General features: G+C 43.7%; 1 protein-coding gene across 1 annotated transcript in view; it reads left to right on the top strand.

Annotated features, from left to right (window-relative positions):
• Positions 1–13,144, top strand: part of LOC118369969 (partitioning defective 3 homolog B-like) — a 174,116-nt gene that overhangs the window by 52,990 nt on the left and 107,982 nt on the right. The window contains exons 5-6 of the mRNA XM_052499048.1: positions 6,021–6,124; positions 12,147–12,241. Of these exons, the coding sequence (XP_052355008.1) occupies positions 6,021–6,124; positions 12,147–12,241 (199 nt within the window). The remainder of the gene's footprint in view (positions 1–6,020; positions 6,125–12,146; positions 12,242–13,144) is intronic.

The following is a 13,144-nucleotide window of genomic DNA, read 5'->3' on the forward strand; positions in this document are numbered from 1 at the left end:
TAATTTGTAAAGTGAGTATGCATAAATAATAAACAGCGAGTAGCAGCAGTGGAAAAACAAAGGGGTGGGAGGGTCAATGTCAATAGTCCGGGTGGCCATTTGATTAGTTGTTCAGCAGTCTTATGGCTTGGGGGTAGAAGCTGTTAAGGAGCCTTTTGGTCCTAGACTTGACACACCTCTTGCCATGCGGTAGCAGAGAGGACAGTCTATGACTTGGATGACTGGAGCCTTGGACAATTTCTTTTGGGGCCTTTCTCTGAGACCGCCTAGTATTTAGGTCCTGGATTGCATGAAGCTTGGCCCCCAGTGATGTACTGTGCCATACGCACTACCATCTGTAGTGCCTTACAGTCAGATGCTGAGCAGTTTCCATACCAGGCAGTGCTGCAACTGGTCAGGATTCTCTGGATGGTGCAGCTGTAGAACCTTTTGAGGGTCTGGGGACCCATGACAATTTTTTTCAGTCTCCTGAGGGGGGAAAGGTTTTGTTGTGCCCTCTTCATGACTGTCTTGGTGTGTTTGGACAACAATAGTTTGTTGGTGATGTGGACACCAAAGGAACTTGAAGCTCTCAACCTGCTCCACTTCAGTCCCGTCGATGTTAATGAGGGGCCTGTTTGGCCCTCCTTTTCCTATAGTCTACGATTAGCTCCTTTGTCTTGCTCACATTGAGCAAGAGGTTGTTGTCCTGACTCATTAATTTAAAGAAAAACCGTCCAGTTCGAGGTGAGTAATCGCTGTTCTGATGTCCAGATGCTTTTTTTCGGTCATAAGAATCGGTAGCAGCAACATTATGTACAAAATGAGTTACAAACAATGCAAAAAAAAAGAAGAAAATAGCACATTTGATTAGGAGCCTGTAGAACGACAGCCCTCCCGGCGTCACGCTCCTTCAAAACATGAGACATATGTGGCATTGTGCTGTGTGACAAAACTGCCTTTCATTGTCCCCCAGTTCAAGTGGCCTTTCATTGTCCCCCAGTTCAAGGTGCCCCTGTGTAATGATCATGCTGTTTAATCAGCTTCTTCATATGCCACACCTGTCAGGTGGATGGGATTATCTTGGCAATGGAGAAATGATCACTAACAGGGATGTAAACACATTTGTGCCCAGAATGTGAGAGTAATAAGCTTTTTGTGCGTACGGAAACATTTCTGGGGTCTTTTTGTTTCAGCTCATGCAACATGTAAAGTGTTGTTCCCATGTTTCATTTATGTTTTTGTTCAGCGTTCATTTTTGTTCAGTGTTTTTGTTCAGTGTCCTTGTGTTATGATCGATCATGATGTCCTTATGTGCCTGAGTGGAGTTTATCTGGTCATAGTTTTTTCCCAATGGTGAGTATGTTTTTCACTTCAGTTTGCTCCCCAATTCATGTACCTTGATTGGAAAGCAAGATAGCGGCAGACAGCTGTAGTTCCTTCGCTAGGCTCTGTGGTGAGGAAATCCGCCCGGCCCCAGTCATTACACTGGGTGTTGTTTTTAATGGTACAATTTGACAGCTGTGTGTGGATGTGCTATAGCGGTGTCGAGCAGGTAGAGGACAGGATTGGAACTTGGTTGTTTTAACAGTGTGATTGAGCCCCACCAGAGCCCCAGTTGGATGATTAGACCTGCATCGATCGCTGTACTGCACTGAGCACACACTGGTGTCTGCACACTCCCGTCGACACACACACACACATACTCCTGTCGGCGAGAGGGGAAGACGGTCCTTATCACTGCGTCCCACGAGCACCCTGGGCAGGAGGATTCTATTGATCTGACGAGACAAGATCACTCTGGGCACACACACACACACGACTGCATGCAGCCAAATGGGAATGGTTATTTCATTTGTGGCTGTCCCCTAGTTTAGCCATTTTAAAGAGCGAGTTTTATTTCCGATATTATTTTTCTGTTACAGATTTCAAACTGAATTAGCTGTCCATTTAGGATACATACACCTCAATGGATTATCATTAAACTAAACATTGTGACAAAGACAGAGAAGACTGAACAATCTACTGCCCTCCTCTTCTGGGCCATGATCTCCCATGCACGTCTGCGCCTAGGGTCAGAGGTCGAAGACGTTTATCTGTGTGGGGCGGGACCTCTGAGAATTCTACTTAAAAGTGTGTGTTTAGGATTTGCCTCTTAAAGTGGGAGCATTGAAGAGAGACATTTAACTGATCTGTAGTTAACCTCTCTACCTTGGTGATCAGAGTTTTTCCTGGTCAAGTCAGGTGAGGAAAAACTCGGCCCTAATTATGTGTACTCAGCCTCTTCACATAACCAAAGCATTGGTACTTTTCATGACTGAGCAGGTATTTGGTAAGTCTGGCAATTGCCAGGGACCTCTTGATACGATGTTATCATGATCCTCACTTGCCGATTATGATACTGTGCCTTCAGAAAGAATTCATACCCCTGGACTTAATTCACATGTTGTGTTACAGCCTGAATTCAGAATTCAAATGTTTTTTTTTTTTACTCTCCCATCTAAACGTTATACCCCATAACGACAATGTGAAAACATGTTTTTTTGCCAATTTATTGAAAATGATGTTTACATAAGTATTCACATCCCTGAGTCAATACTTTGTAGAAGCGCCTTTGCCGACGATCTCAGCTGTTTGTCTTTATGGATAAGTCTCTTAAGAGCTTTGCCTGGATTGTACAATATTTACCCATTATTCTTTTTAATGTTCAACAAACTCTGTCAAGTTGATTGTTGATCTTTGCAAGACAGCCATTTTCATGTCTTACCATAGATTTTCAAGCCTATATGTGTCCAACTGTAACTCGGCCACTCATGAACATTCAATGTCGTCTTGGTAAGCAACTCCAGTTTTGGCCTTGTGTATTAGGTTAATGTCCTGCTGAAATTAGAAGTAATCTCCCAGTATTCCGTTTCTTTTTATCCCCCCAAAAAAAAAAACAGCCCTTGCCGATGACAACCAAACCCATAACATGATGCAGCCACCACATGCTTGAAAATATGAGGAGTGGTACTCAGTGATGTGTTGTTGGATTTGCCACAAACAACCCTTTTTCCCCAGTATGACTTAAGTGCCTTGTTACAAACAGGATGCATGGTTTGGAATATTTGTATTCTGAACAGGCTCTCTTCTTTTCAGTCTGCCATTGAAGTTACTCCATTATGTCAACCTAAATGTTGTTGATCCGTCCTCTGTTTTCTCCTCTCACAACCATTAAACTCTTAACTGTTTTAAAATCACCATTGGCCTCATTGTACCGGTCTTTTATATGCACCGCAGCAGAACCAAGAAATGAAGAGCGACACCATTGCTGTCTTTTTGCCATTTTATGTCGATCTGCAAATGGTATTATGAAAAGTCAGTTTAGGAAAACATCAGTATTCAATGCACCATCCGACAAGTTGTTCTTTCTGTTTTCACGGACCCACACAATCACATTTTATAGCTAAAGCAATAATAATGTATAGAATAAAATAATGAGCAAATTTCAATACAAAGACTGTATAATTGTAATTCTTAGACAATATAACCATACCGGCAATGGTATTATAAAAAGTCAGGACAGGAACACGTCATTCTTCAATGCACCATCTGACAAGTTGTTTTTATAGAGGAGCATGAAGAAAAGTCAAACGCATATCCTCTCTCACATCTCCATGTATTTGTGTGCTTAATTTAACATGATGGACTTCGACACAGGAGTAATCAGCGACACATACATTTCTCTTTGTGTTTTCACGGACTGAGGAGAACGGGAGCTACGGGTAGTACCAGGGTGTTAGTAGGTGACGTAAGCGCCCAGATGAAATGAAATAAAATAAAAACCGAATATGTTAATGTCATCCAGCTATTATAGCTAGCACCTTAACATCAACAGGCAGTGCTAGTAGTGCAACAAATGAAAATATAAATCAAAAGTATGACTCCTAGCGATCTGATTCCCCCTTCTGTCTGTACTTGGAACATTCTTGTTCGCGAGCTTGGGCCTCTGAACCTTAACCTGGATGTTCTGTGTTGTGTACTATTCTAAGGCACTGCATCTCCGTGCTAGAGGCGTCACTACAGACCCTGGTTCGATTCCAGGCTGTATCGCAACCGGCCGTGATTGGGAGTCCCATAGGGGGTGCGCACAATTGGCCCAGTGATGTCCGGGTTAGCGTTTGGCCGGGGTAGGCTGTTATTGTAATAAGAATTTGTTCTTAACTGACTTGCCTGGTTAAATGAAATACTAATAAAAAATATCCAGCTGTGTGTATCTGTGCTCTTACTTGTGTGTGTGTGTGTGTGTGTGACCCGTAAAGTGTTAATTCATATGTGTTTTAGTTTGTGTTTAAATCATATTGAGATGTCATGCAGGTAGGTCCACCAGTAAGAGAGACTGGGCCAATATTGGTTGTACAGCCCATCCATTAAGGTTTTACTAGGATACTGCTTCTATATACAGAACCCTTTTTAAATCTACCCTAAGTGTACAAATGGAAATCTGGGTTTGGGGTGTACCTAGAGTTGTTGCCTGGTCTCAGCGTCTAGATGTCATGAGACACTTTGAGACATTCTGAAGTATTTAAAAAATATATATAATGTTTAGTTAATTTAAGCATCAGTCATGGAACCTAGAGTAATTGAGAGAGAGAGAAAGACACACACACACACACACACACACACACACACACACACACACACACACACACACACACACACACACACACACACACACACACACACACACATGTACAGAGTAACAGACAAAGGCTGTGACAGTGAGACAAATGGGACACAGATCCAAGTGACATAGAGAGGATTAAACACAGAGCTTTACCACAGACATACAATACATCATCCCATAACAGCAGCAGTGTTGGGTTAAACATTCGGGACACTATTCTAAGGTGTCTGTTTCTATGTACATCCTTGGAAAAATGGGCTTCCAGATGGTAGACCTATTATAGGAGCATGGCACTGTAGGGGTTTGGAAAGTGGTCGTTGAGGTGGATGTATTTCTGGATTCCTTTATTTGTGTGTGTGTGTGTGTGTGTGTTTACTTGAGTAGAGAGCACCTCCTGGTAGGTCTGGTCTGAGGTTGTCTGCCCTCTGTCAGGCAGCCAGTATGGTTGAGCGTGACTTGCTTTCCTGACGTGGTCAGCAGCCCGGGTGGGTCAACACTAGAGCAAGGAGCGGTTGTCCTGGTCAGACATCCTCTGTAGAGGACAGCCGCTACCACCGGGACAGAGCTTCCATCATGGCCCAAACGTAGCAAGGTCTAAGGAGCCAAGTGGGACTGGCCGATACAGTGCCGTAACACTTCTCACATGAACTGTTATCGAACCAACCCTCTTTAGGTTACAGTTGTATAAAAAGCTCAGCTACCCCTACAAGCTCTTAGATGTGATTTCACATGATGGCAACCTATTCCCTATGTAGGGCACTACTTATGACCAGGGCCCACCCTGTGCCCTGTATAGTAGTGTACTATATAGGGAATAGGGTGCCATTTGGGAGTTTGCCTGTACAGTCTCTGCCCGGGCCTATTTGAGGTCTGGCTCTGATGCCGCTTTTAAAAATAGAGTCAAAATGTTATTCCTCCCCTGTAGGTCAGTGTACCTCTCTGGTACCCCAAGCTGTTTCATGTGGTGTAATTGTCTTGATTGCGTAAGGGGATGTGGGCTAGATTGCAAGGCATGGGTGGGATGTACTTTCCATTTAAGGAGGGATGGGGGGCTCTCCCTCCCTCCCTCCTGCCCTCTGTCCCTCCAGTACTTATTTCATCCTCTTGTCAAAAACCTACTCGGGCACCACGAATGCTCCTCTAGGACTCTTTGAAAACTCTCGATACGATTTCAAACGGTCACCAGGTATCTGGACGATTTGAAATCTTGGGCAGATTTACAGGGGATTTGTGTTGTTGGAGCTTTAATTGGGAAAACAGTGCCTAACTTAATACCAGGCGTAGATCAATTTACACAAACACAATCCGAGTACTACTGCATGAGGCTCACATATGCATTGATGGGAAACATTCACCTCCTCTCTGTCTTTTCCAGACACCCCTCTACTGGTGAGGAGCAGCAGTGACTCTGCCCTGGCTCCGCCACTGGAAATTGTGGCGCCTCCCCCTGATGACCTCAATGCCAGACCAGCCGAAACGGTGAGAAAGACTTAGTCTTAAAGTACAACCTGTGCTCAGCTGAGTAAAATACAGCAACCCTAGAAAATGTAACACAAAGACAAACAAAACAAAAAAGTCCATGAGTCCGTTTGTGTCCAGAGATGTGGTGTGAGTCTAGTGGCCACAAATTCAAATCTGTACCTCAAAGACAGTTCCACTGATTTGAAGAAAAAAAAAAGGGTCTGGTTGGGGTCTGATTTAGACCTGGGAAACCAGGTGGGTGCAATTAATTATCAGGTACAACCGAAACCAGCAGTAATTTGGACCTCCTGCAGGGCCTAGAATTTAATTTAGGAATTAAATTCTACCGTTTTGTTTAATATCTAGTAATGCATAAAGAAATCTGACTCCTGCCGTTATAGCTATCCCACCTCGCACAGCAATACTGCCTGTGAGTGAAGTGCTGAAAGTTGGTTTTCGAAGCAATGCGCACAGGCATAAAAGCTGGTCTAATTTACTTTAAAGTGAGACTTTGTCCTCGCGTTTCTTGGCAATTTACTTTTGTTTTGTTCACTTGGTTGTTTTTCAATGTTTTGATTTTGCTTCCACTGCTCGCAAAAAGAGACGTGGTCAGCCTCTACTAGTGATATTCTCACAGGCACAAGTGATGACTTGAGTGGCCCTCTTACCAAAGTAACCTTAAAGGGTCAGCTGAACATTTTTTTTCTCTGTGATATTTTGGTTACAAGAATATTAAATTAATTTGAGCAATATACCACATTTTGAACTATTAATTCACTTCTTGTTTTAAAAATATTGGTAAGCATTCTCATCTTTTTTTTTGTATGTAATTATGCCAAAAACAGTATTTTGGCTGGTAAAAAAAATCTGAGTGGCTGGTAGATTTCTTTATCTTCCTGCCACAGTGGATTTGAACACACCTGGTCTAGAGGTTAGTTTATTTATTCTCTCTGTTTGAGACTTGACTATGTTTCCACCACCTGACAACTGACGTCCTGTAACCCAGACAAATCACAATGTTGCCCTGTCCCTGCGTTGGAGGACATGCAGTTGTACTCTTACCCCTATCTTTACCTCACACCTGTCCCCTCTTCAGAAAGCAGCCTCCTACAGTCACTCCTTATAAGAGGCTCTGCCGAGCGCACACACACACACACACACACACACACACACACACACACACACACACACACACACACACACACACACACACACACACACACACACACACACACACAATTGTTCCCTCAGCCTCCCAAACAGTCCGTGACTGGGGCATGGAAGTATGATCTGTCTGGCTTGAAACGTCTGTCTCTCCATTGTCTTTACCCGTCACCCTCTCTTCCCCTGTTTGGGAGCGCTCCCTGTATCACCTATTGTATTCACATCCTCTCCTCCTAGTCTGCAGGCTATTGCTACCTGTAACTCCTCCATGACCCCCCCCCGCCCTTCTCCCTCCCTCCTTTTTGGCTCTCCTTCTCTAGCACACCCTCTCGCTCCTCCTTGCGCCCTCTAGCTCATTCTGCCCATCCTTTTCTCCCTCCCGACCTCCTTTCCTCCGAACAGCCCTGTGGTCTCAGTAATTTCCTCTCTCTGAGGTTGTTTTTAATCCTCAAGGCTAGCAGCACCTGCGGCCCTCTGTGAGACCTCACCACCAAGCCCCCCCACCACCACAGAGTGGGGTCTCACAGCACACTCGTAAAATATGTCTCTGTGTGATCATGGGACGTGGCTTGTGTGATTTTATTTATTTTTGCCCATTTTCCTCTGAGACAGTGCTTCCCAATGTTTTTTTTCCCCCCACACATTTTACATTGGTGTAAATGAAGGTACATGTGTAACTGGCCTCTGCCCTGTAAAACCTATACGTTGCGTACCAATAGTAATAACAGCATTGGACTGGTGGAGGCATGGGCTTTCTTATACCGGACATTTCCTTTCAAATCAGTGAAGGGATGTGAACAAGAGAACACTTTGGGATGAAGATGAGATAATTGGGACACAATCATGGATAGAGAGAGAGAGAGAGAGAGAAAGAGAGAGAGAAAGGGATGCCGCCCCCTCTCAAAATCAAATCACATGTTATTTGTCTGTCCTTCTCCTGGCTCCTGCATGATGGGACGGGGTTTTTGCATAATATTTGAGTCACTCTCTCTTTCTGATGGATGGGAGAGAGGGACTGCCCCCCCCCCCCTCCCCCCAAATACAGACCCAGAGGCAGGAGTTTGAAAGGGTTCAGCATTTCAAGAACTCTCTCCTTTTGAAAATAGGGAACCGTTAAGGAAGCCCTCCACTGTCTTTTCTCTTCAGCGGTGGTTTTGGAGAGACAGGTTGAGTGGGGCCAGAGTGTTTTGGCTCATGTGTGCAGGGTTGGGTAGGTTACTTTCTAAATATAATCAGTTACAGTTACTAGTTACCCATCCCAAATTGTAATCGGTACTGTAACTTTTGGATGACCCAATCTCAGTTACGGGATAATTGCACGCCCAATTTTTCAGTTTTTGATTCATTAAAAAAGTTTGAAATATCCAATAAATGTCGTTCCACTTCATGATTGTGTCCCACTTGTTGTTGATTCTTCACAAAAAAATGCAGTTTTATATCTTTATGTTTGAAGCCTGAAATGTGGCAAAAGATCGCAAAGTTCAAGGGGGCCGAATACTTTCGCAAGGCACTGTATAAAAATGTGTATAATTGTAAATAAAAAAATACCCTTTTTTTATCTGGTCTTTGATCCTTTCGTATTTATTTTTGATCTTAACAAACTCCCCAGTCCCTGCCGGTGACAATTCTACACATAACATGATGCCACCACCACAATACTTGAAAACACAAAGGGATCAACAACATTGCATTAATTCCATTTTACTGGCCTGTATGACAAAGTTTTAAAAAGTAAAAAAATCCACTCCAAATAATCCATTCTGTTTGCAACAAGGCTGTTATGTAAATCTTCACGACAACAAAGGAAATAAATTAACTTTTTGACCTAAATTAATAACTACAAGGTTGGGTCAAATCAAATACAACACAACAGTGGGGGGAGTTCAATTCTGGGGGGTAGAGACTATTCTGTTATATTTCAGTTTTTAGGTTCTCTCTTCATTTGGAACATTTTCTACAACTTTCTTTCACTTTGAAAATGTGGAGTAAGTTGTATAGATCTATAGGAAAACAATGTCATTGAATCCCTTTTCAGATGACATTTTAAAGCAGCAAAATGTGAAAAAAGTTCCAGGGGGTGTAGACTTTCTATAAGCACTGTATTGGGACGTAGGCCATATTTCACCTCCAAACACTAAAGCTGACATATTTTACCCTGCATGTAAAGAAGGGGAGCAAAGAGCGTGAATGTAGTGAAAGATTTAAATGGCGTCAGTTTTGGTTTGGTTTTACTGCTCATACCCTGTAATGTTGAGTGAGAACTGTACAGAGGAGGTCACGTCACTTTTTGTGTGTGTGTGTCCTGACCCCTTCCCTAGAGGGGTAATGCTTCAGCTGTGAGTGAGGGGCAAGTCTGTGATGGATATGACAGGGGTCAAGGGTCACAGGAAAGTACACCCAGCCCCACACCCACCATTTCTCACCACATCTGACGTGTAGCAGATCACAGTAGCGTTCCCAGAGAGAACACACTCACACCTCATTTCTCATGCGCATGACAACAACCACACAAACACACACACACCTCATTTGTCATGTGCGTTGGCATGTATTTGACCACAGAATACTTAATGCCTCCTGAGGAAAAAAAACAGCAGCATACTTTTATATTTTTTACTTTTATTAAATTCAAGCCTTAGTGCGTTTTCATTAGAATGTATTTGATACTAATCATGGGAGATAATTAATAACGCAGTTGGATATTTTGGTCAATGGTTCTGAATTTGAGTACCGCAAGCAACAAGAAGTTACCCACATCCTTCCCGCTAATTGGGCAACTTTTGCTAATGTTTTGTTGTCTGACTGAGGGCAATGCTGTAATTGAAGAGAACTCGATGTGTTTCGAAAGATGAGACCTTGAGAATTATAATAAATTCCGCATACAAGCAAGCCAAACAGTCCAAATGTGCATTTCACATTGTCGTTTCAGAAAACTCATGTGTCAACGTTTCTGATCACAATGTTTGATGTACAGTTACAAGATGACATGCCGTCATACCCTGGTTTGATCTGAACAGAATGAACCAGTGTTAGTCTATTGTTGTGAGAATTCACTCACCTGAATGCACTCAAATAACGATCTGTTTCTCTGAATTGCCTTGTGAAATCCTAACACTGTAAGATGGTCGTTTTTTTAAAACTTAGCATGTTGGCAATAGAACAAGCTTTCAAATGATGCCCGCCTGACCCAGATAGTGATTATAAAATGGTCTGTTTTTGGATTGTGTAAACAACAAAAGTAATTGTGTTATATGCGAGGATGCTGGATTTCTGTTCCAAACAAAACAACTACAAGTGTACTTGCTCTAGTTCCTCAACGGCACAGCGAGGGGAGCTAAAAATAAGTAATATGTACTGTTGACTGTTCTTTGAGTCATAAAACTGCATTGAAATAACTTAGGAACTGTGTACACTTTGGAGGTGGTGTGTGTGTGTGTGTGTGTGTGTGTGTGTGTGTGTGTGTGTGTGTGTGTGTGTGTGTGTGTGTGTGTGTGTGTGTGTGTGTGTGTGTGTGGCCACTTGGAGACACCAGTTAGTCTTCTCTCTCAAACCCTTCAGAATGTGTTGTCTTATGTTGCACCTACCCCAAATCTTACAACAATATTCTTATCATGTTACTGAATGTATCCAGAGTATTTTCACATTTTGTTATCAAAAGTACACAATGTAAAATGCACAAAACCAACAGTGTAATGTTTGGTTTCAGGCTTGTCCGGTGAACTGTTGTGTCCTCGACTTTGGTCTAATCATTTTCCCATATTCTCCAACACGTCCCCTTTCAATTGCTACCATGCTTATGCACATTTCTTCTGTAAGAAACATTTTAATTGACCCCTTTTACATATAGACCGATTCCCACGAGTGTAAAGGGTTAAACCCAATCTTAGCCTGTCGTCCTCTCTCTCCCCCTCCTCCTCTCTCACTCGCCCTGTCCCCTTCTTTCTCTGTTTCTCTGTCCATTTCCCCCTGGGCCGTGTGAATATAGCAGAGCTCTTAATGGATGAGATGGAGGAATAGAGGGCGATGCACAATAACAATGGAGACATGGTAACATGTGGCCCATTGTGGATAACCGCTTAGCGGCCTAATAACTGGGTCACCATTTGTCTATCTGTGCACGGAGCATCATGTGCGTCGTGGAGATGTGTGTGTGTGTGTTTAAGGGGAGGAGAAGCGGGGGTTGGACCGAGGGTCCTGGCTGGCCAAGGGCGTAGGGATCGGGGGAGGGGTGAGGTAAGTGGGAGGCCTCCCTGTATGTGTCATTACGAGGGGGTTGAGACAATGGAGGAGGGGGGTGACACAATGAAAGTGACAAGGCAGAAGGATGTAATTGGGACCCTCCTTTTGTATTGGCCTTTTTTCCACATTCAATTTTTTTTCTCCCGTCAACAGTCTGATTGCCCTGTTTTTTTATTTATTCTTTTCCTCTTTCCTTTACATTTCACCCCGAGGCTGTTGTTGTGGCGCTAGCATGCGTGACTTAAAAATAGCCTCTCTCTCCTGAGAGATACGGTAGGAGAGCAAATCAGAAAGAAGAACCGATAGTTGACGGAGGAGAGAGGGACACTCACGGAGGAGGTTGGATCCCAGGTCCTTCTGGCCGTTGTCTTGTCTTAAAGGTCCTTGACTAGGTGGTTGATATCAACTGAACATCTTGTTTGATTCATTACTAGATTGTTCTCCCTGTTAGTGGACTAATGGAGAGCGAGTGACTGGGATACCAACAGTAGACTTGGCTAAGTGTGTGTGTGTGTGTGTGTGTGTGTGTGTGTGTGTGTGTGTGTGTGTGTGTGTGTGTGTGTGTGTGTGTGTGTGTGTGTGTGTGTGTGTGTGTGTGTGTGTGTGTGTGTGTGTGTGTGTGTGTGTGTGTACACAGGATGCCAGCCATGCACTGACCAACAGAAGAGAACCCAAAGACCGATTGAGGCTTGACATCCCCACTACAGCCAAGATGAGCCGGGTCACACTCAGGTAGGTGTGTGTGTGTGGGTTGATACATATTCACATGTGTGCGTGGGTTGATATGTTTACAGGGTTTGTTTGTTTCATAAGCATGTTTATGTGTCTGCATATCTGCAACTACTTGTCTCTTATGTGTGTGCATCTCGCTCTCTCTGGGCTTGACTGGGCTGGACTGACGATATTGAGAGGGATTACAAATGCCTCCGTTCTTTGTTCTCCTCCCGTGACTAGATTAAACTGCTTTGTGTGTGCACGTTTGTGTGAGAGTGCCAGTGCGAGAGAGTTTTTAGTCCACCATACCTTTGACTCCTGCCCAGTAGCCAACCAGAGACTTCTCACTCTGGGGGCGGGGGGTGTCTCTCTCCATGGCAACCTCTGCTGGCTGTCAGTGCCGCCCATGGCTAGTGCCCCAAGGGACCATAATATCCCAGTCTATCAGTGGTAATGTGACACCCTGTGGTGTGTGTGTGTGTGTGTGTGTGTGTGTGTGTGTGTGTGTGTGTGTGTGTGTGTGTGTGTGTGTCTTCACTCCCTGTAGTTGTCACAGTCCCAGGAGCCAGGATGCACAACCTAAACAGATATACAACAAACCGTGACCAATATATTGACCGTGTGCTCCAGTATTTTCCTTATAATTTAAGAATGGATTCGATGCGTACAGAGTTTAAAGAGCTTTACTTTGTAAATGGAGAGAACTCACCTCGCTTACTAGCGGTGAAAACGCATTCTACACCAGCAATTCGTTTAACACCAATGATTTGCCGTTGACATGGCGACAAAGGAAAAGGAAAGCAAGTTTGTTAGTAAGGAGATTCATCAGACCAAAGTTGATCTATGACTACTCAGTAAAGAGTGGGTGTTCCATCTCTTTCTCCTCTCGCTCTTTTCACCCCCCCCCCCTCTCTCCCGCTT

This window comes from Oncorhynchus keta, chromosome 37, assembly GCF_023373465.1.
Source record: "Oncorhynchus keta strain PuntledgeMale-10-30-2019 chromosome 37, Oket_V2, whole genome shotgun sequence".
Classification (NCBI taxonomy): domain Eukaryota; kingdom Metazoa; phylum Chordata; class Actinopteri; order Salmoniformes; family Salmonidae; genus Oncorhynchus; species Oncorhynchus keta.